At 41.8% G+C, this 15,869-nt stretch overlaps 1 protein-coding gene across 2 annotated transcripts in view; it reads left to right on the forward strand.

Annotated features, from left to right (window-relative positions):
- DIDO1 (death inducer-obliterator 1) overlaps window positions 1-14,389 on the forward strand; it is a 1,822,440-nt gene extending 1,808,051 nt beyond the window's left edge. For both annotated transcript variants that reach the window (XM_044089904.1, XM_044089905.1), the window contains exon 16: window positions 9,651-14,389. In XM_044089904.1, coding sequence (XP_043945839.1) covers window positions 9,651-13,264 — 3,614 coding nt within the window. In that variant the 3' untranslated portion in view covers window positions 13,265-14,389. The remainder of the gene's footprint in view (window positions 1-9,650) is intronic.
- The last annotated feature ends 1,480 nt before the right edge of the window (window positions 14,390-15,869 follow it).

The raw sequence follows: 15,869 nt of genomic DNA on the forward strand, positions 1-15,869 counted from the left end.
AAGGAGTGCAAGTTGTCATGACATCATGTGACTGCTAAAAATACTCTAAATACTTTATTTAAAAAAGTCACCTAAAACAGCACCTATTATTCTCCATTGGTTTTTCATCCAGGTACTAACCAGGCCCGGCCCTGCTTAGCTTCCGAGATCATGCAAGATCAGGAGCATTCACAGTGTTATAGTCATAGGCTTCACTTAAAAAAATCAATGTGCTTTGCTTTGTAAAAAGTGTGTACGCATAAGATAAGTGTGTTTATAATTTAACTGCTTTAAGTTTTAACAATGTTAATGTTGACTTTCATTCAAGCCAGGACTGCTGGTCACATGTAATCTCAGTTGTCATTTTAGTTCAGAGTAGTCAAGCCTCACCTCCCACATTAGGTTTGATTTTTTTCTGACAAAAATTAAAGTTAGGGCATTAAAGGGCATGCTAGTTTCTGTGGACTTGATTTCTCTCTCTGATTGCACCTTTTTGTTTGTTATAATATCAACAAGAAAGATTTCAGAAATCAAACTGTACACATTTTTGTATAGTGCTAAGGTGGATAGAATAATGGCAATGCTGCAAGGGAACTTGGCAGTCTTTCACCTGGGATTTGGCTACATACTGCTTTGAGTCATTGTCCACCCCCCCCCCCCCAAGAAAGAAAGTTCATTTCTATGAAGTGTTCATCTTAGAAATGTTTTTAGAGGAGAAACCTTTCAGAAGTATGCAAATATTTTTGTCACCCTTTTATGACGTTTCAAATTCCATGATATAGAGAGAGCCCTCCTAGTTGTAGTTTGCTCAGTGTTGCATTTATTAGTGGTTGCAGTATTTATGTCCCACATGTATGTTTTCTCAGACCAATTTGCTGACACTGTTTCAATTCTATGCAAGGATGAAAGGTGGTCTCTTGTTAATGGCTTATTTCTTATATAGTGCAAGTAATAGTTGTAGGTCCAGAAGTCGAGAACAAACTAATTGAATGTCATACATTCATCCATCTGGACCTCTGCAGAAGTGGTATTTTTCAAATTGTGGTGGTTTGTGCACCACACAGTCCATCTAATAGAACCATTTTCCTGGAGTAGCACTATTACAACTTGATGAATGTGACACTTGAGTTGGTTCTTGACAAACTCCTACACACTTTATGTGTATATATGTATATGTATATATATATATATATATATCTTTTTTTTTTTTTTTTTTTTTTTTTTTTTTTATCAAAGCAAATTTGCTGATACTGTTTGGACTGCTTTCAGAGCTCAAAAATGGTCTTGTATCAGAAATTATTTTTTCAGCAAACTTTGTGGTGGTCTGAAAGTTCATGTTTTAAATGTGATGCCCTGGGATTTCGAATATGCCAACTCAGGGCTGCAAGGATTGTGGATGGCTTAAAAGAAAAATGTTTAGTGTTTTTTTTTTTTTTTTTTTTTCGATTTTGCAGACACCTTATCTGTCTTGTTTCTCATAGACGAGGTAAACCTAGAACAAGATATTGACATTTTTTAGGGGTCCTTATTTCTTCTGCATGGGAGCAGCAGGTAAATGGTACCAACTTTCCACAGGTGACCTGTCAGCATGTTGAAAAACAGCTACTGATGTCACTGAGAGAATACCATTAATAATCAGTATTGCTACTAGAATGTTTTCCTCAAAGCTCTACTGCTGTGGTGAGTTCAACTATCCTGTTTTTTCAGACAAGATACTAAGAATCTCTCCAGCATGAGACTTAGTTGGCGAAAGGTAGTATGTTAACCTAAACTTTGTAGATCCTTAAGAGAGACTTTTACAGCAGTAGAGAGAATAATTCTATCCTCTACAGAGTTTCTCCTTTCAGTGCTACTTGAAGTGACTAATTACTTGCACTGTATATATTTGATGGTCTTTGATTAGTCACTGTGGTTTCTTGTAAAAACTGAATGTCATTACTGCCATGTAGATGTGTATTCCAGCTAACACAAGTAGGCAGCTGCCAGCTTATGCTCTGAAAACAAAACAGGACAAAGATTGGCTGACTAGAATTGGAGTTGTGTTCTTTAAAAAGCTTCTTCCTCTCAAAGGTTGACTGTGGCAAGTACATCACACAGCTCTACTTCCTGTTGCACAGGTTAAACTGTTGTGTTCAGTAAAAAGTTTCTGTGGTGGAATTGGATGAATCAAAATATGTGGTATGAGTCAACTTTCCACAGTGCATTCTATTTATGAAGACTAGTCATGGTGCAGTATGCAAAATAAATTGCCATAACATATCTTAAGGGTGTGTCAGTATTGCATATGGAGAAGTGCACATTTTCTTTTCTTTTCCCATTTGAAGTTTACAGTGCTTTCTCTGCTGTTGAGATCATTGTGTTTGCAGTTTAGCTTAAAAAACAAATATCCTATGGGAGATGAGGATGATCATCTATATTGGAGTAAGAGTCTTGTTTCTTGAAGCTTTAGTGCTGTGGTACTTCATACAGCTGTATATTTTCCTCATTGAGGTCTCTTCCTACAGTGTGTCATGTATGCTACCCTCCTAGCATGCACATTTTTCAAGTGCTTAAGATCACTTCTGGCTCCTCTGTCTTCCAGAATATGATGTGAAATTGTTCAATCTCGCCGTTTGTTCTTACACACGGGTTCGGAGCCGATCCTCGGCTCCGAGTCGGCTGCATCACTAGCTCGCATCTTCGAGAAAGCTCGAGGCACAGTAATATCCCATGATCCTCCGGTGCTAACCCTCAGATCTAGTTTGCCGCTAGCAGCAGATCACATCGAGAGGCTCGGGCCAGTAGAATTTTTCTTGCTATTTCTTGTTATTTCTTGATATTTACTTCAAATTTTTACTTTTCTTTATAGTGTTTGATAGGTTTAATATCTAGTTGTTTAAAGTAGTTGTAGTCAGGTTGTTACTTAAAAATTTTTAGTAAGGGCCTTAGGCCATTTTTTTTTTTCTGTAATACAGTACTTAAAAAAAAAAAAAAAAAAAATATATATATATATATATATATATATATATATATACTTTTCTATTTTTTCATATAGACATATATATATATATATATATATCAGTGTGCTGCGTGAGTGTTTTTTACAGTTTGGATATATATTGCATTTAAAATATATTATAGAAAATTTTTTTCTTAAGAGTGGTGTACTTTTCTTGGATTTTCCTTTATTATTGTAAGAATGTCAGAAAGGACCAAAAGTGGTTTTAAAAGGTGTCAGTGTGGACAGAAGATGTCTATTACTGACCACCACTCATCCTGCGTCTACTGTCTTGGCCCTCTCCACTTGCAGGAAGACTGTTCCATCTGTCATTCCTTTAGTGGGAGGGTCATGATGGAAAGACGCAGGAAGTTGGTGGACAGAGGGTTGCTTAAACCTGAGTTTCAGGAGGCCTTGGACAAGGCTGAACTGGTTTCAAAGTCTTCGAAGGGGTCGAAGTCTTCAAGAGTGTCGGAGCCCAGGTCATCGGCTCCGAGCACCTCTTTTCAGATTCGGCCACCGGCTCCTATGACTTCGGTGCCGGCTGTTGAGACTTTATCTCTGCATGAAGCTCAGGTCTTGGAGCCAGTATCAGAGGTACCACCTTCGGCTATCCTTCGCTCGGTGACTGCTTCGATCCCTTCGACCCGTTCTTCGAGGCCACTTTCCGACTCCGATGTGGACCGAGTGGTACAGAAGCTTATGGAGAACTCGGCCTTGTCCAAATTAATCGAGGTTTTGTCCCAGCTGGTTTTGAAACTCGAAGCTATTCCAGTTCCCTCAACACTTCCTCCTCCGAGACCCTTCGAGTCATCGGTATTAGGAGTCGAAGAACCGATGATTGTAGAGCCCTTGGTGCCGAAGCCTCCAGTAGTGCTATCTGCTCCGTTGACCTAGACTCCTTCGGAACCAGCCGGAGAGTCTCGGAGCTGAAGATCTTCCCTGGGTTCCAGGGGGGATAGTCGAACCGAGATATCGGTTCCGACTCTTCCCCTCGGTGCCTCGGCTCAGATCAGTTCAGATCCATTCTCGGTGTCGGAGCCCATGGTTCCGATTCCGGAGAGACGACCCCCTTCTTCGGATCGGGTTGGATCTTCGGGTCGGGGCACCAGTGCCTTTGACATCATGAGGAAGGTCTTGTCTGATCAGACACATACTTCATCGGTATCTTCATCTCCTTCCCCAAAAGGTCCGCGTTCTGCTTCTGTGCCTTCGGTTCCTACTAAGCGTCGAGACCCAATGCCTCAGAAGTCCCCACAGGACGACTCTGGTTCCTCGGATGTATTCCCAGAAGCTCCCGCTGAGGATGTTCCGAGGAAACGACTGTGCAAGAGGAGGCACATAGATTCCCCTCAGGAATCTCTCACGTCTGATACTGATTTAGATGAAACAAAAGGGTCCCCATGGTCCACCTCTGAGGATGTCTCATTTGCAGACATTTTGGAAATCCTGAAGCAAAGAGGGGACTGGCAAAACCTTACCCCTTCTGTGGATGAATCGGTATTACTGAAGGCATTTGGGGCTCAACCTTCTACCTCCTGGGTGACTCCACCCTTTGCCTTACCCCTTCTGTGGATGAATCTGTATTACTGAAGGCATTTGGGGCTCAACCTTCTACCTCCTGGGTGACTCCACCCTTTGACGATCTCATGGATCTTATAGCTCGGAGGGCTTGGGAAACACCTGATGCAGTGGAACCAGTCCCCCGTAAACCAAATAAATACATGACGGCTCCCCAAGATAAAGCCTATCTTACAAAAGGAGTTCCCGTAGATACTATGGTGGTGGCAGCGGCCACTAAGAAAGAGATGTCTGAATCATCTTCCTCTGTCCATCCTCCTAATAAGGATTCTGGGACAGTGGACAGATATGGAAAGCGCATATTTAGTTTGGCGACTTTTTCCATCCAATCGCTCAACTACCTTACGCATTTCACGCGTTTACAGAGAGATCTCATTAAGGAATTAGGAGATACTCTCCAGGGACACACAGATGCTGCTGTCGCCAAGAAAGTGACAGCGCAACTTAACACCCTAAATTCCATAGTCAACTCGTCCATGAGGCTGATTTCATACGCAGCCGAAGGATCGAGTAGAGCGGCAGCTTCAGCGATTGCCCTGAGAAGACCATCCTGGTTGCGCTTATGCTCCTTTGCGGAAGCCTTTAAGTCTTCCTTTGCCAACGCCCCCTTCGATGGTGTCTTCTTGTTTGGGCCCAAAGTAAAGGAGACTCTCACGAGGTGTGAACAAGAAGGGAAGACCCTGTCTGCTGTAGGGGTCCGTTTTTCCGTTCCATCTAGACTCTACCCTAAAGGGCAATGAGGAGGAAAGATGTGGTTCCAAAAGACTCCGGGATCTTTTCAACACACCCAAAGTGATGCCCCCTCCAGAGGCAGAGGAGGGGGAAGAAACGGAAGACACCGCCCAGGCGGCAGAGGGGGTCCACAAAATCAGGGTGACAGAGAGACCTTCTCTGGAAAGCCCTTCCAGCACTCCTGAGTGCAGGCCCAGCTGTCCTACTCTGGAGGCAGTCGGGGGTCGCTTGGCTGTATACCCAGAGGCCTGGCTAAATCTTACATCAGATTACTGGGTAAAAAGCATAGTTACCAGAGGCTACAACATTCCCTTCATAAAAATGCCACCCAACTCCAAAAAACTGCCAGACATTCCACCCAGTCTGCGAGACCAAGCAACCATAGAGATAGGAAGGTTGCTCGAAAACAGAGTCATCCAACCAGTCCCAGCGGACCAAATAGGATCCGGAACTTACTCAAGGTTCTTTTTAGTTCCAAAGAAAACAGGGGACTGGAGGCCAATTTTAGACCTCAGCAAGTTAAATACCTTTGTGAAAAAGGAAAAGTTCCGGATAGTCACGCTTCAGTCAATCCTCCCTTTTCTGCAAATGGGCGACTGGATGTGCTCTATAGATCTCAAAGACACATACTACCATATCAAAATGGCCAGGGCGTCCAGAGATCACTTGCGTTTCTGGCTGGGAGCCAGTCATTTCCAGTTTCGCGCTCTGCCCTTTGGTCTCACCTCAGCCCCCAGGGTGTTTACCAAATGCATGGCAGTAGTAGCGTCTCACTTGAGACGAAACGGATTCCGGGTGTTTCCTTATCTAGACGACTGGCTCCTTTCCGCCACCACCGAGTGTCATCTTCTACAAGACAGGGACTACACCATCAGTCTTTGCTCTTCACTAGGCATAACGGTGAATTTTGGAAAATCTGTCTTATCGCCGTCACAGCGTATCTTATTTATAGGAGCACAGCTAGACACTTCCCTGGCTCAAGTTACTCTCCCCCCACCAAGAGTATCAGACCTCAGGGATCAAATTTCGCTCTTTCTTCACAACAAGAGAGTCCCTGCACGACAAATATTAAGAGTGCTAGGCTTGATGGCAGCCTCCCTTCTTGTAGTTCCTTTATGCAGGATGCACATGAGGATTCTTCAGTGGATGCTATTCGCCCAGTGGTCGTATCTACAACTTCCACTATCTCACGAAATCTTGGTCACGAATTCTTGCAAGAAGGATCTCTTGTGGTGGATACACAGTCAAGAGCTAACACTAGGACGACCCTTTGTCTTACACAGTTCGGTAGCAACTCTAACCACGGACGCTTCCCTGATAGGGTGGGGGGGATTCTTTCAGGGACAAACAGTCCAAGGTCAGTGGTCCAACTTGGAGTGCAATCTGCACATCAATGTTCTAGAGCTGAGGGCAGTGTTTCTAGCGTTGCAACACTTTCACAAGTCCTTACCTCTGGGAACAGTGACAGTTCAGACAGACAACATGTCAGTGGTCTGGTACATAAACAAGCAAGGGGGAACCAGATCTTACCCGTTATGCAGAGAGGCCCTCAGAATTTGGCAATGGGCAAAGTCCACTGGACTCTTTCTGATAGCAACGCACATTCCAGGGACTTCCAACGTAATCGCGGACAGGTTGAGCAGAGCCATCCTGTTCCCTCACGAGTGGTCCCTCAAACCTCAAGTGGCGGAAGAGATCTTCCGCAGATGGGGACAGCCTTGCTGTGACCTGTTTGCATCCCCATTGAATGCCAAATGCAGAAGCTATTTTGCCCTGTTACCCCCCCCCCCCCCAGGGATGCACTGGTATACGATTGGCCCCCGGGTCTCCTTTACGCTTTTCCTCCTGTTCCACTAATTCCCAGGTTTTTGCAGAAAGCCAAACATCTGGACAGGACCATAATACTGATAGCCCCATTCTGGCCTCGACAAATCTGGTTTCCTTTCCTTCAATCTCATCAAGTGGAGGAACCATGGATACTGGACCCGGAGCCAGACCTGTTGACACATTATTCTGGAGTTCCTCACACCTTCCTCAAGTCCCTCAAACTGACAGCTTGGCTGCTCCACTTCCCATCTTAGCCAGGTCGGAGTTACTATCCCCTGCAGTACAACAAATTATTGTATCTTCTCACAAACCATCTACAAGAAAATTGTACATCAGCAAATGGAACCGTTTTGCACACTGGGCCTCCAAACAAGGTATAGAGCCATTCGGGGCTCCAGTACACAAAATACTAGATTTCCTCACCACACTTTTTCAAGAAGGAGCATCAACATCCACTATAAGGGTTCAACTGGCCGCTATATCCAATTTTCATATTGGCCATGAGGATGGTTCTCTTATGTCCCGCAGGCTTTGTAAAGCCTTCATGAAAGGTACTTTTCACCTCCGTCCCCCCTTTTGTAATCCAATAGCCCCTTGGAATCTTAATCTCATGCTGTCACAACTCATGTTGCCCCCTTTTGAACCAGCAACCACAACTCCGTTAAAATTTATTTCGTGGAAAACACTTTTTCTGGTTGCCATCACTTCCGCCAGAAGAGTTTCAGAGTTACAGGCTCTATCTATCCGACCCCCGTACATGATTTTTCATCCAGATAGAGTAACCCTGCGCACCAATCCGTCCTTCCTTCCGAAGGTTTGTTCGATTCAGAACATCAATCAATCTATCGAACTACCTACCTTCTTTAAAAATCATTCCAATAAGCTAGAATACACATTGCACAAGTTGGACGTTCACAGACAACTAAGATTTTACTTACATAGGACAAAAGAGTACAGAAAGTCAGATCAACTATTTGTCTCATATGCTGACCAAAGAAAAGGACAGGCAGTAACGAAGGTTACCTTATCCAAATGGCTCTCAGACTGCATAAATTTGGTATATGCTGAATCCAAACAGCAACTCCCTTTCAAACCCAGAGCTCATTCTACAAGGGCGATTGCTACCTCTTCAGCCCATACCACTCGTTTGCCTTTAGATACCATTTGTGCAGCGGCAACTTGGGAAAAACCACATACCTTTATCGCCCACTACAAGCTAGACAAGAGCTCCAGGGACAGGGCGATGTTTGGTTCCACTGTACTCAGGAATGTTCACCCTTGAGCCACCTGGGAAAAAGGAGCTAGGGATGCTACCCGTGCGTAAGAACAAACGACGAGATTGAACAATGTCACATATGAAGTTATGTCTTACCATAACAATCCATGTGAATTGTTCATCTCGCCTTTGTTCTTACATCCCCCCCCCCTCCATCCCCCGTCCTATGGTCTGGGAGAACGGTTTTTAACTAGATTCCTTTTCAGCCTTTTCTAGATATGGTTGGCATGTTATTGTGCATCAGTAAATGGCATCTTTTATCCTCTACTTGGCAGTAGGGTTTCGGACACTTTGTAGTATCTGTTTATAAGTGTTCTAGACACAGTTCTATAAGGGATTCTCTTGGTATAGCAAACTAGATCTGAGGGTTAGCACTGGAGGATCATGGGATATTACTGTGCCTCGAGCTTTCTCGAAGATGCGAGCTAGTGATGCGGCCGACTCGGAGCCGAGGATCTGCTCCGAACCAGTGTGTAAGAACAAAGGCGAGATGAGCAATTCACATGGATCGTTATGGTAAGATATAACTTCTTATTTTGTAGTACTTATTGGGCAGGTTGCCTGTCCCCGCCAAAAAAGCACAGATTCTTTAGTCCAGCGTCCCCTGTAAGGGTAAAATACCCTGGCATCCTGTGATTTATCTTGTTTACTAAACTCCATATGAGCATATTTACAAAATACAATGAAGAATTTACAGATTTCCCTCCGCTGTCACAACACATAATCTTCAGAAATCAAGTTACAGAAATGCTGGAATATGTTCTACTCTGTAGTTGAGTAGACATGGGGCCATTACAGGGGCCTTGAACTTTTAAGTGGGTAACAGACTTGTAGACATTTCTTGTGAGATTTTGTGTGCTTTTTTTGGGTCAACTACAGTAGGGATCAAGGAGTAACCACTAAAGTAAGCCCGAGGATTGTAATGCAGCAAGAGAGGAAGGTCCACCTAAACTTGCATGTCTATACAGTTGTTTAGTGAGATCAAAGACAGGACCAAGGGATACAAATCTTTTTGTGACAGTTGAATGGTGTAGTACATGTATTTGGCCATGTCTTCTTTGGTGGTGATTGTGTATTGAGGCACAGTGGGTGTGTATGTAAAGGGTTTCTTTGTATATCGATATATTGTATTTTGAAAATTTTGGTGCATCAAGACATACTGTTTTTATTACAGTTCTTAGTCCCATTTTGGTTATACATTGCACACACACACATTTGTGAATCCTCAGTTTCTAAACATACATTTTTATAGGAGTTTTTTTTTTTTTTTCCATGTAGGATTGGAAACATCCAGACCAAATCTTCTTCTTGGGTTGGTAATATGTCAGAAGAATAAACGTCCAGCAGATCCTGAAAAAGTGTATGAAGAAAAACGTAGTCGAATTCAAGTGCAAGAGGAAGACATAACTGTTCCTAAAGTCTTTACGCCTGCAGTAAGTACACCACTACCTAGGTCCTCTTCTCCAGATTCTGTTGTCGAAACATCTGCTAAAATGCCATCAGTGTTAACATTACCATCACTAAAAACAGTAACTACTACAGAATCTAGAGCTTCTGCCTTGGCAACTACAACTAATACGACTGCTGTTACAGCTGTGTCTGCTCCCCCAACTGCTTCAGCTTCAAGTCAGTCAACGACACCATTAGAGCATATATTGAAGACATTGTTTGGTAAAAAGAAACCTTTTGAAGTTGCTCCTGTACAACAATCTTCTGAGACACTCAAGTCAGAGGAAAATATCCATCCAGTTTCCAGTCAAGAATTAGTTGCTACTCCACTTTTAGATCCAATAGTTCAACAGTTTGGTCAGGTTACAAAAATGAAGGCCACTGATGAGGAAGAAGATGATAGGCCATATGACCCAGAGGAAGAATATGATCCAGAGAAAGCTTTTAAAGAAGATCCATCAGTTGAAAATGAGAAAGCTGCCAGTGATGCATCTGACCTTGATGAAGCTTATGATCCTGAAGATGAAACTATTTTTGAGGAAGCTAAAGTTCCTGTTGACACGATACCTAAAATACCATTGGACACTAAAAGCAGTAGCTTGGAATTGTCCACAGAGTATCTGCCCTCTCTCTCTACTTCATCATCATTAATAGAACATCAGAAAATGTTAGAAGAGTTGAATAAGCAAATAGAAGAACAAAAAAGGCAACTTGAAGAACAAGAAGAAGCTCTAAGACAGCAAAGAGCTGCTGTTGGAATTTCCATGGCTCATTTTTCAGTCTCTGAAGCTTTAATGTCTCCACCTCCAAAATCAATGTCAAAATTGGAGCTCTTCTTACCAGATAGTGAACCAGATGAAAAGGATTTTTTTTCTTCTTCTCAGGTAGCACAGATAAACCAGAACAGAGACCCAAGACAAAGCAGAGAAGCAAGTGCGAAAAGTGCAGTAAAAGATCTACTTTTAGAAACCAACCAAAGTTCTGTTGACCCAGTAGAAGAAAAATCTGCAGATAGGACTAAGTCTGGAATTCCTCAGAAACCAATGATTCCACCGTTTCCTAATGAAGAAAAACAATCTGTTTCTGCATCTCTGAGTAAAGATAATTCACAGCAAGATGATTTAAGCAAAATGACTGAAAAAGATCCCAGAGATAAAAACACTCTTGAACTTGTTAATCGGTCTGTCCCTAAAGCTGGTCCTGCAGTAAATAACGAAGACTTGGTTAGTGAAAACCGGCCAGTGCGTAAAGTATTGCTACCAACACCCCCTCATACTGCTATCTCCCCTCCTGATGAAACAAGTTCACATAAGCTGTGGTCTGATAAGACACACGAGTTTCATTCTTCAGCTGCAAAAGACCAGTATTCAAATTCAGGTCCAGTATTCCAACCTTCAAATATGTCTCCACATTTAGAAACTGATAGAAAATCTACTTTTGTTTTAGAAGATCAAAGACATTTATCCCCCCAAATTTCTGAACAAAGAAACTCACCTGTCCCACTGGTAGAAGGACAGAGAGTACCACCACCACCACTACCACCACTACAGTTGCCAGGGCAGGCAGGGCCACCTCCAATATTTGCTGGGCAAATGGAACCTCCTCCACCTTTTTTTGTTGGGCCAAGAGGACCTTCTCCATCTGGTTTTGAAGGACATGGAGGACCTCCTCCACAATTTATAGGGGAACGTGCTCCACCACCTCTCTCTGAAGGACAAAGAGGTGGCCCACCAGTCAGATTTGTGGGACCACAAGGCTCTAATCCTCCAAATTTTCCTTTACATCAAGGTCCTCCTCCACCACCACCACCACTTCCACCAAATCAGTTTGGAGAAAACAGAGGACCTCCACCATCTCATTTTATGGGACAAAGAGGAATGTCACCTTCTCAGTTTGAAAACCATAGCAGACCACCACCACCACTGCCACCATTCCAGAATATTAATTCCCAGTATAACAGTACTGGTAGCCATATGCAGTATGATTCTACAGGAAATCCACCACCTCAGTTTTTAGGAAACAGAGGACCTCCACCCTTCCATTTTGGAGGCCAGAGGGGACATCCACCAGGTCAGATAGGTAGAAGACCACCCCCACCTTCTCAAGTAGGGGGTCCACGAGGACCTGGATTTCATTATGGAACAGCAAGAGGACAAACTCCAGCTCAGTTTGAAGGACAAAGAGGTCATCCTTCAACACAGCAAGGAGTTGCAAGAGGTTCTGTATCTCCTCAGATTTATAATACTAGACCTTCACCACCTCACTTTCAATTTCAGGGGCAGCCACCTCCACAAGCCCCACCTCCTCAGGGCATGAGGCCTTCTCCCAGACCTTTTCATGATCCTTATAGTCAGTCTCCTCAACATGATGCTTGGAATGAAGGTGAAGCAGAATTTGCTAAGCAAGTTCCAGGACAGAGTTCTGAGTCAGATCATTGGTCAAAACTGAAGGCTAGAGATCCTGGAAATGTGGAAAATAAGAGTTTGCCTTATGAAGAAAGACAAAGAGGAAGATATGAGGCTGATAAGGAGCATGATGGTCATGGAGAACACCTGCATCTTGAGAGCCGTCAAATTAGAGGGTCAAACAGTAGGAGGAGAGGTCAAGAACACAGAAAATCTTGGGAGAGGGGTCGTGACAGAAGCTGGAATAGAGATCGAGAAAAGGACTGGGAAAGAAGCAGGGATAAATTTCATGAAAGAGGCTCAAATCGGGGCAGAATCCGAGAGAGAGAGAGAGACTGGGAACGTAGCAGAGTCAAGAGCAGGAGAGAGAGAGAGCGTGATTCTGAGAGAGACCGTGATTCTGATAAGGATCGTGATTTTACAAGGGACAGAGAGAGAGATTCAATAAAAGAAAGAGAACATGATGTTGCAAGGGAGAGGGATTTTGATACTACAGTGGAACGGGAGCGAGAATTTGCAAGGGAACGAGATCGTGAATTTGGGAGAGAGAAAGATCGTGGTTCAGTGAAGGAAAAAGATCGTGAGCCTCCAAAAGAAAGGGATCGGGACACTGCAAGGGATAGAGAGTATGATTCTGTAAAGGAAGTGGATCGAGATTTGGGAAAGGAAAGAGATCGCAACCCTACAAAAGAAAGGGATCGTGATGCTGCCAAGGAGAGAGAACGTGAGTGTTTAAGAGAGAAAGATCGTGACTCTGTACAAGATAGAGATTACGATTCTGGAAGAGAAAAATATCGTGAGTTTGTGAGAGAGAGAGAGCGTGAGCCTGACAGAGAGTTACATAGAAAACGAGACAAAGGCAGAGACAGAGAGAGGGAACGGATGAGAGAGAGAGAAAAAGAAAGCAACAGAGGTCATGATGGTGACCCTAGAAGCAAAAGTAAAGAAAAAGGAAAAGATTTCAAATTGGAAAGACAGAAGATGGGAGAAAAATTGACAGAAGTGAAATCTACAAACCAGAGCTCATCCTCACAGTAACAGTGCCGAGTTTTCGTCTGTACTTACATTGAAAAATGTAATTTGACATTATGCAGTCTACAGTGATTCATTTCATATGGAACTTGAATTGTTTTCCTCACATAGATTAAAAACAAAACAAATTTGTGAAAGGTTTTAACAGACTGAAAATTGCAGCGATGAGCATAATGAAGTTTGTCTTATCTGTTCCTTAAAGGAATACTCTTACACTTTGAACTATGTATATTTATTACAAGTTACACAGATTGTATATATTGTTTTATTCTTACATGAAAGTTCTTCAGTTAAAATCACTTTTCCTAAAACAACATAGACAAAGCATATAAAGACATTGAACTCCGTGAATGTTTATGTATAATATGGATCCAGAAAAAAAATTCATTGCTTAATTTGAAAGCCATACGTTAAATTTTTTGTATACAGTTTCTTGATATGTAGACACCATTTTTTTTTTTTTTTTTGTAGAGAAACTGGAGGTATTTGTTTCATTTGCTGTATGACATGTTGATAATGGCTTGGTGGTTTAAATTGTTGAAAGTGTCCAAAATAATGTAAATATTATAAAATGCATAATATGCTTTGAAAAAGCTAATCAACCCTGTACATAAAATATTTCAGAGCTCTATTTTCCAAAATTAATTGGGCAGATTAAAGGAGTGTAACTGTTCAGAAAAAAAAAATTATTGTGTAAAATATTCCAAGAGGAAAGTTTTCTGTCACATACCTTTCCAGTGTGGAAAAAAGGACCTGTTTTTGTTTTTCTACAATTTTCCCTTGCTGCAGAATACTTAAGTAAAACAAACGTTTGTTCAACTTATGTGGTACAGTTTCCTTTTGTGTAAAAAAATGAGGTTAGAAGGCTTAAAAAAATTGCACTTTCTTCGTTGGTATTTTAACATGTCTCTTGGAGACAAATGTTGAAATTAGAGCAATGCTGTTTAAAATATGTATTTGAGATATGTACAGTACTGTACATAAAGATTTTTATAGAAATAAGATTGTATATAATACTGCATTACTGTAAATTCCATTAAGTTGTATTTTATAACTTAAAAATCACTGCGTATGAAAATTTCACTGTCTGCAGTGTAACTCTTATTTTGTAATAAACCCTGTTGAGGTGTATTTTATTTTTGATTTTTCTTTGTATTAGTTAAAAAATTGTGGCATGATACATACAGATGAGTGATTTAAATACAAAGTCACCTTTAACTGTCTGTTACATACATTTCCACTTTATAAGCTTTCTTACCCTGTGTTTTTACTTTAACAGATACCTTCAGTCTGTTTCAGTACTACTACATTCTTCAGAGTAGTGCAATATGCAGCTGCCTTTATTTACTTCTGGTGACTTAATTTTTTTAGGGAAAGCCTGTTTTCTGGGAGACCCAATGTGGTATTTTTACTGACTAAATGCAGTTGCTACTTGGTCCGTAAAAGTTCTTGGTAATTCTCAAAATTATGTCAAATGGTATTAATGCTGGTCACTTTCTAGTCTGTTCAGTTCAAATCGCAAACTTTGAATTTTAATTGAGGTTATACCCAAGCTAAGAATTGCTCAAAAACAAGCTTTTTCCCTTTTTAAACTTTCTTGATCCCACTTGCATATCTGTTTCTGCTAGTTTCGGCTTAATTTTTTGATTCATCTTTCAGATTTTGTGATTTCGTATACACGTATGTGTGTGTATGTATAAATCTGTTTGAAAACGTATTTGTGGGCTTTGCCAGCTTTTGCCTTTGAGAGCATCTGTCAGTCATAATAGAAAGCCTTCTTAGTATTTCAGAAGGTAGTTTTTAGCTTTGATAGTAACGTCTTTCGGCTTTTCCCGGTTAGGGGTCGCCACAGTGGAACTCCAGTCCGCTCATGATTGGCGGTGGATTTTTATGGTGCCGAGTTGCCAACCTTCAAAGAGGGCACGTCCATTCACGCACGCACCTACCTGCATGTCTTTAACATCACTCGACTGCAGGGAGCATTTTGTAATCCTTGCCATTGCACTAGCACTATATAGTTTCATTTAGCAATAATCCACGACTGGGTGTGGGTACATCATGAATGTCTTCCTATTTTCCTATTACTGGTATGTGGTTTTCACCATACAGCAGTTTTTATTGGACAGTTTTGGACAAAGACAGTGGCAGTGAGAAAGAAATGTAGCAAAGAGAATTAGTAAGTATTGCTCTAGTTTGTTTTTGTTTTAAAAGGTAATGGGAACAGTACTGAGTGACAGTCTGCTGGTATACTTCAGCATGAGATATTTTATGGCAGAGTGAAAATGTGGAGAAAAAATGGGCTTCCTGTTCCTGTGTAATTAATCAGTGATGCTAATTACTATATGTAGATGAAAGATGATGCCAGGCGTGCATTTATTCCTTTCGAATTTTTGTTTAAACACTACTGAATCATGGTTGTTCACAGTGCTAAAATATTGAGTAACTGGACTAGTTTCTGTTTGGCTGTGTTGGATTTGCAGTGGGCATTCTGGCTGGGCTGTTCAGTCAGTGTGCACTTTTTTAATACTAATGATTACTGTAAAATTTACTATAAATTTGCAGAGCCACACACACATTGTATTGTAATGTACAGAAAGATAAATGGTAGCTT

The sequence above is a fragment of the Protopterus annectens genome, chromosome 12.part0 (assembly GCF_019279795.1).
Source record: "Protopterus annectens isolate FY-2018-M chromosome 12.part0, PAN1.0, whole genome shotgun sequence".
NCBI lineage: Eukaryota > Metazoa > Chordata > Ceratodontiformes > Protopteridae > Protopterus > Protopterus annectens.